This window comes from Amblyraja radiata, chromosome 10, assembly GCF_010909765.2.
Source record: "Amblyraja radiata isolate CabotCenter1 chromosome 10, sAmbRad1.1.pri, whole genome shotgun sequence".
NCBI classification, from domain to species: Eukaryota; Metazoa; Chordata; class Chondrichthyes; order Rajiformes; family Rajidae; genus Amblyraja; species Amblyraja radiata.
In genome coordinates this window covers 49,817,379-49,825,611 of record NC_045965.1, presented here as the reverse complement: position 1 = coordinate 49,825,611, position 8,233 = coordinate 49,817,379, and the positions used below count along the sequence as shown (strand labels likewise).

General features: G+C 44.6%; 1 protein-coding gene across 1 annotated transcript; it reads right to left on the bottom strand.

Annotated features, from left to right (window-relative positions):
• Positions 1-302: 302 nt before the first annotated feature.
• On the bottom strand, positions 303-6,595 carry LOC116977923 (prostaglandin E2 receptor EP4 subtype-like). The gene is made up of 2 exons (XM_033028806.1): positions 5,617-6,595; positions 303-1,907 (listed from the first exon to the last, which is right to left on the bottom strand). The coding sequence occupies exons 1-2, from the start codon at positions 6,445-6,447 to the stop codon at positions 1,284-1,286; spliced, it is 1,455 nt and encodes a 484-aa protein (XP_032884697.1). The 5' UTR covers positions 6,448-6,595; the 3' UTR covers positions 303-1,283.
• Between the last annotated feature and the right edge of the window lie 1,638 nt (positions 6,596-8,233).

Sequence of the window (8,233 nt, the reverse complement as noted above, 5' to 3'; positions counted from 1 at the left end):
GAGGAGATGAAGGCATGGATGAGTCTTTCAGCAGCAGGAGGTGTGAGAGGGGGTCTGAGTTTGGCGATGTTGCGGAGATGAAAGAAGGAGGTTTTAATGACATGGCGGATGTGAGGCTCAAGGGAGAGGGTGGAATCAAAGATCACACCAAGGTTGCGGGCCTGGGGAGATGGGGAGACAGTGGTGCTGTCGATGGTGAGAGTGGGGTTATTGATTTTGCTGAGTGTGGCTTTGGAGCCTATGAGGAGGAATTCTGTCTTATCGCTGTTGAGTTTGTTGAGAATATACTAGTTTTGTTCTAGTTGAGTTTGTTGAGAATATACTAGTTTTGTGCTACCTTTAAGTATCTTTCACTCTTCCCAGACAAGTTGTTATTAAATGTTACACTATTAAGATAACAATATTATAAAACTACCCCATTTAATTTAGCTTTGTTACCTCTGTGATCCGATGAATGATGTATAGCTTTCTGGACCTTTAATTAATATTAGTTAATCTTAAGGATTTTATTTTTGAACATTAATGAAAACCTAGCTTTTTCAAAATAAAACATAATGGGGATGATCTTAATTTTTGGTGAGACTTGTTTTGAACTGAAAGCTATGCCAATTTTGGAGCTCATTAACACTGGATGAACAAGCTATGAAGGAGCCACATAAGACTGGTTCAATTGAGGTTTGTTAAAATCGCTGGTAGAAAGAGAAGAACAAAATAGATGGATGGAGTTTTATGGTAGCAAAGGCTCATAATGTTAATGTGCTCCAATTCTCATAAATATGATGTCAAACAAGTTTGCCTTGTTCCATGTCTGTCAGGCAGGTGTTAAATTGCAAAACTGAATTAGTCATTATCAGTCCCCAAATTGTGTAATGAAATTAGATAGAGTGTAAAAGCAAGCGGATACTGACAGTGTTGACCAGTGACTATCTTTCATAGTGGCTCCGGTTGTATTGCCAAGGTTAATGTGAAGGTGGGACTAATGGCTCCAATTTAAGGTCAGCTCCACATCAAAAATGTCCGACAATACATGTTAAAATTGAACCTTAATTGCTATTAATCTGAGTTACACTGCAGCTATAAATATGATCAATTCAAGTGCATGATAGACCAGGGCACCAAGATTCATTATGAGGATTAATATTGTTGGTACATCCAGATAGGTTTGTTTCAATGTTCAGGACACCATTCAATGAAAAGTACAGCAACAATTTCTATGCCACAAATGAGACTGACTCTTGTTTCAAAGTCTATAAATAAATGGTTTATATAAAATATCTATCCTTTTAAATAGACTTTTCTGATGTACACGATGAAGGTGTGCTGAAACTACAGTTCAAAATGTCAAATGTTCTTCTATCCTCGCTCAGAATAATGTTATTCTGTGCTCTGACATCTGGTATCATGGATTCCTGCAGGACTGTGCATAGGATAGCTTTGGTCTGCTGAGAAGTCTCAAAATGAGTCCTGGTGTGGCAGGCATGGTTCTCATGGGGAATGCTGAAAGGATGAGGCACAGTTCCCCATGCTTGCTGGTTTGTAAAGTCTGTGAAAGAGTGAGTCATGGCATCGGCCCCCTGGCTGTCTTCTCTGTGCAGCGGCTTGGTTTTGTCGTTTGCTCGGAGTGAAGCGTAGCTGGTGCCAATGCTGTTGGTGTATGAGAGTGGTGTCTGCTGACTGCTGACCCAGCCCACCCTGCGTGCTTGACTGTCCTTTGCAGCGCCAACTGTTCGCTTCAACCGCTCGCAACCCATGGTGAGTAGCTTCTTCCGGCACAGGATGTACACCCAAGGATCCAGGATCGGATTGAATGCAGCAAAACGGATGGCCAGAATGTCACTGCGGTAGTCCAGGTTCTCCCCAGCTAGGATTTGAGCAGGCCCATACAGCTGATTGATGAAAATGCGTATCTGTACAGAAAATATAAGACAAATATGTTAATTTAGAACACACATAGAGTTGTAGAGTAATACAACATGTAAACAGGCCCTTCAGCCCACCTTGTCCATGGTGACCAAAATGCCCATCTAAGCTAGTCCCATTTGTCCGCATTTGATACATATTCTTAGAAGCCTTTTTTATTCATGAACCTGTCCAATTACCTTTGAAGAAGGTCTGAAGAAGGTTCTTGACCCAAAACATCATGTATTCCTTTTCTCCAGAGATGCTGCCTGACCCACTGAGTTACTCCAGCATTTTGTGTCCATCAATTACCTTTTAAATACTGTTATTGTATCTGCCTCAACCACTTCGTCTGGCAGCTAGTTTACCATAAGCCCACCGCCCTCTGTGTGAAGAAGTTGCCCTCAGGTCCTTTTTAAGTCTTTCCCCTTTCTCCTTTCTACATCTAAGTACATCAGTAGTGGGTCTGCAGTAGTGGATTCCCTTGAACGTAACCAAGAATCAGTGCTTCACAATTGCTAGTCATCTGGAAATATATTTTACCTCCTAAAATCATTTTAGGTAATGATTCAATTTCAGGTACAACTTAGAACATATCATGTCTGAAAGAAAAAGTGTATTTCACAAATAATTCTATTTATTTGCCACAAACTGGAGGGCATTATACGGTGATGTGAGCCAGTGCTTAGATATAGAGTTATAGCATTATACAACATGGAAAGAGACCTTTTGGCCCAACTTGTCTATGCAGATCAGATTGATATCCTGGGGTAGCCCCATTTGCCAGAATTTGGCCCATATCACTGTAAACACTCTCCATGTATATATATGTGTGTGTGTGTGTGTGTGTGTGTGTGTATATATACACACACATATATACAGTATATATATATACACACACACACACACACACACATATACACACACACACACACACACACACACACACACACACACACACACACACACACACACACACACATATACACACACATATACACACACACACACACACACACACACACACACACACACACACACATACACACACACACACACACACACACACACACACACACACACACACACACACACACACACACACACACACACACACACATATATATATATATATGTCTATTGAATATATAGGACCACAGCTTTATATATTAATAACCTACATTTGGGTTAGTGGGGCAAAATCGGAAAGTTTGCAGATGCTGCAAAAGTTGGAAGTGATGAGGTTAACTTTATTTAAAGTACATTGACTCCTTGGTTTGATAAAAAGAGGGATGGGTTCATGAAAACACGGAAGTTAAGTTTACATTTTATAAATCTTACTTGGGCCTCAGCCAGAGCTTTGTGTCCAATTTTAGGGCAAATGTCAAGATGTTAATTTGGTCTAGAATAGGCTATCTAGAATAGTTACAGGGATTAGAGGTAAGCCCTTGATCACCAGATGTGTAAACTGATTTTCAATTCAACCACAATAGAACTCATATGTTTCAGTACATGATACCTTTTAGGTAGCAAATAGCGTTTCCAGGTACATTATGAAACAATATTTGTGGAATAATTGGAGCAATATTTGGTACTAGCTGTGGAAATAATTAGGCAGATATTCAAAAACGTGATTAATCTGTGGAATCCATTGCCACAGAAGGTTGTGGAGGCCAAGTCAATGGACATTTTTAAGACAGATTTACATCTTCTTGATTAGTATAGGTGTCAGGGGTTATGGGGAGAAAGCAAAAAAAAGGGGGTTAAGAGGGAACGATAGATCAGCCATGATTGAATGGTGGGGTCGACTTGATAGGATGAATGGCCTAATTCTTCTCCTATAAATTATGAACTTATGAACATCACAAAGCTGGTGTTAGAACCGATGACAAATCTTCATGACAATTGACTGTAATCATATATTTAACCACAAGCAACTTAAATCACTGTAAAGTGCCTAGAAGGAACTGATATTTCAAACTATCTTAACTAATGTATCAGTATTACTTTCTGAAATATAGTCCAGTCCCGAAACGTTGCCCATCCATCCCCTCCACAGATGCTGTCTGAACCGCTGAGTTACGCCAGCACTTTGTATTTTGTTCAAGATTCCAGCATCTGCAGTTCCTTATGTCTTCAGTTTTACTTTCATATCATGCATAACTTGAAATGGCCTCTAGTTGGTGATAGGATGTTCTTCCCAGCTGTTATCAGGCAACTGAACCATCCCATCACCAAATAGAGAGCAGTGCTGAGTACCATCTACCTTGGTGAAGGCCCTGGGACTATCTTGTATCCGACTTTTCTGGACTTTATCTCGCACTAAACGTTATTCCCTTATACAGTATCGGCACACAGCTTGTAATCATGTATAGTCTTTTCGCTGAGTGGATAGGACGCAACAAAACAAGATTTTCACTGTACCTCGGTACACATGACAATAGAAACATAGAAAATAGGTGTAGGAGTAGGCCATTCGGCCCTTCGAGCCAACACCGCAATTCAATATGATCATGGCTGATCATCCAAAATCTGTAGCCCGTATCTGCTTTCTCCCCATATCCCTTGATCCCGTTAGCCCTAAGAGCTATATCGAACTCTCTCTTGAACAATAAACTAACCAAAACTTGCGAGCGAGATCTTAACAACGTGGATTTCATGGATTGATTTACCAAAATAATACATTAAAAAAAACACGAGACCCACACTATATTTCCATGTCAGATATTCGCAAATATCAATCTGAGCGGTGACATTTCTGCTTGAATCTTTTAATTCTCTGACTATGAGGAATATTCCAGCGCTCGTGTCAAGAGTGAGAGTTTGCAGAAAACTCAGTGGGGAGAGCAACAAACCCGTCGTTCCCGCACTGTGAACATAGATTACAAAAATGCTGGAGTAACTCAGCAGGTCAGGCAGCATCTCTGGAGAGAAGTAATCCAGAGATGCTGCCTGAACCGCTGAGTTACTCCAGCATTTGGTGTCTAACTTCGGTGTAAGTCAGCACCTGCAGTTACTTCCTACACGTTCCCGCAATGTCCCGTCCCCCCAACCAGACGAATACTTTGTGCATTCTCAGTTTGTGTTTTTTAGATTTCCTGCAACCGTACCTTATTCTGCTCGAAAAGTGAAAGTCAACAGCCATTAGTCAACGTATCAGCCCAACATACAGATGGGCCTTTCATAATACTGAAGAGGATAAAAGCGATTGTTTTTTTCTTTGAAAAAAGATTATATAAATAAATAAATTACGATATAAATAACAACCTCCCTCCCAAAAGAAAATAAATACTTGAATGAAATTCTGTAAAACGGAACTGCAAATGGTGGTTTATAGACACAAACTGCTGGAGCAACTCAACAGGTCAGGCGGCATCTCTGGAGAAAAAGGATGGGTGGCGAATTGGGTCGGAACTTTCTGAAGAAGGATTCCGACTGGATCCTTTCACCCATCCTTTTACTACAGAGATTGTGCCGGACCCGCTGAGTTACTCCAGTACTTTGTGTCTGTCTATCTTCTGACTGAAATTCTGTTCCCTCTTTGAGAAGTTAACAAAATTGGCATATAAATCTGTCTTGAATGCATGAATACAAACTCTCTTGAAAGCAGGGGTTACCCTGTATTCAAGAGAGGGCAAAGCTTTTTTTTTGTTCTCTTAACATTACTGTTAGTAATCATACTGAAACTCCCCCAGGTACCCCGTGCCCACTGCTTACCACCAAAGGGATGGAGCAGACCAAGAAGACGATGGTCATGAAAACCAGCAGCCAAAACATCTGCATCTCGGCGGCGGACGCGGCGAGACTCGGGAAGCGACGGCCTCTGGAACTCCCCGTGGCGGCGGCATCGCCTCTACCCACCGACCTCTTCCTCATACTGATCAAGGTGCCGCACACGCTGAGGTTGCACAGCACTGTCACCAGGATCAGGAGGGCGCTGAAGCCCCCGTACATGTAGGAGTAGGTAGCCCCCACCGTGCTGTTGGCCCTCCAGTCCAGGAAGCACCAGGTCCCGGGGAAATGCCGGGCGTTGCTCCCCAAGCCGAAGAAGGGCAGGATGCAGAAGACCAGATTGAGCAAGTAGATTCCCATCAGAGCAAGCCTGGCCAGTCCCTTGTCGATGTAGCGGCCGTAGAAGAAAGCGTGGTTGATGGCCAGATAGCGCTCGATGGACATGGTGCACATGATGGTCATGCCCGCCGAGCCGAAGAAGAGCATGGAGAAGGAGAAGAAGTGGCAGAGCGGTTGTCCCCCCGGCCACTGCTGGGTCAGGTAGGTGGCGATCACCACCGGGCTGGTGCAGCAGGTGCCCAGCAGGTCGGTGACCGCCAGCCCGCACACCAAGGTGTAGAAGGTGGTCTCCTTCTGCTCCTTCTTGGAGACGCACAGCACCACGATGGCGATCAGGTTGCCCACCACTCCGACGGCGAACATAGTAGCCGAAGTCAGCACCTGGCTCGACCTGATGTTCAAAGACGCGGCCGAGCCGTTAACCGACGTGTCGTTGACATCTTCCCAGCTGGAATGGTTGAAAGACTCGGCCAACATCACGCTCCGTTTTTCTTTCCCGGAATCCGCGAAATTGTTTTTGTTTTTTAAACCACTTTGTGGGATGGGGGATGGCGAGAGGCGAAGTCCACGTTACCTGGCGGCCACCTGTCTGCAAGCTGCTTGGATCCACACACACACACTGGGAGGATAAAACCCCTTCACTCTGCTACATAGCTCTCTAGCAGCGCTCGCTGATGATCTGCTCCTTCCACAACGCGCTCACATTTTTAAATCGGACGCTGACAGCTTCAGGTGACACAGGCGGAGAGTGCGCGCGTCACATTCGCCCCTTGCTGCCGATGTGACGGCAGCGAAATGACACCGTTGCCCCCGTGGGTTGGTCTGCAGGGAGAACCCCCACCCCCACCCCCATCTTTCGCCAGCAAAGTTTACACTTCCACGTTGCCAAGAATTATATGGTTATAGGGTTGAGAATAATTCCGCAAACTATCTGCTTTTAAGAAGAATCAAACAGCAAAGCGTATAAAAGTGTATAACAGCATGAGAGGAATACGCCGGGTGGAGTCTCTTGCCCAGAGTAGGGGAATCGAGAGGGCATAGGTTTAAGTTGAAGGGGAAGATTTTATAGGAATTTAAGGGGTGATTTTTCACACTAATGGTGATGAATGTATGGGACGAGCTGCCGGAGGAGGTAGTTGAGGCAGGGACTATCGCAACGTTTAGGAAACAATTAGACCGGCACATGGATAGGACGGGTTTAGCGGAATATGCAGGCAAGTGGTTGTAGTATAGATGGGACAAGTTGGTCGGCGTGGGCAAGTTGGGACGAAGGGCCTGTTTCCACATTTATGACTATGACTAAAGCGCTGGGGGGAACTCAGATGTTTAGGCATCATCCAGCGATGTTTCGGGTCGGGATCTCTCTTCAGATTACTGAGGAGGTCTGAAGAAGACACGAAACGTCGTCACCCAATCTCTTCGCAGATGCTGCCTGACCCGTCGAGATTCTAGTATCTACAGTTTCTTGTATCAGCGTTTCTTACACTTTGGAGTTTTTACAAGGACTTCGAAAATAATCCCATGTCACGCTGAGTGGGATAGTATGAAGAGAGATGGGAGGAAGCGCTTGTAAATGATAGATACAAGGAACTGCAGTTGCTGGGATCTTGAGCAAAAAAGTACCGGAGGAACTCAGCGTGTCAGGCAACATCTGTGGAGGGAATGGATGGATAGGCGACCGTTCAGGCCGGAACCCTTTTTCAGATAGTAATATCGAGACATTGGTTGCGATAGTCAGACAGACACTTCTGAAGAAGGGGTCCGACTTGAGAAGTCGCCTATCCATTTTCTCCACAGATGCTGCCTGGATTACTCCAGCACTTTGGGTTTAGCTTGTAAATGCTAGTCCGTCCGACTGTCTCTTTGGCGTATTCGTTTTATGGCAATGTCTATAAAATTACTGTCAATCGTACTGGCTGTGGGGCACGGTTCCAAGTAGGCTGGCGACTTAACAGTAGCTGAAACTTCAGTGGGATTGAGCGTTCACTGTGCGTGCGGTCGAGCACGGAAGCCCCAGGTCGCTGGAGAACAGAGGGCGTCGCATCTGCCACTGAACTAACTGCATTAGGTTGGGCAGATCTCCACTTCCATCCTATGCTTGGGCCAGACATTCAAAAACTCAGAGGATGTCTCACATCCCAGACAGAAGCCAAATCGTCACCTTGGAGTTGCTTTCTGGCAACGACGGTCAAGGATAGGCTATGGGCGCGCTCGCCGCGCATCGCCACCTGAGTCATACAGTCAGTCATACAGCACGGAAACC

What these genes read in the sequence shown, in the direction of transcription:
- LOC116977923 (XM_033028806.1), bottom strand. Translation starts at nt 6,447, where the DNA reads ATGTTGGCCGAGTCTTTCAACCATTCCAGCTGGGAAGATGTCAACGAC. An exon ending in TCTGCTCCATCCCTTTGGTG is followed by an intron (nt 1,908 to 5,616) that starts GTAAGCAGTGGG and finishes TTTTCTGTACAG; the next exon opens with ATACGCATTTTCATCAATCA.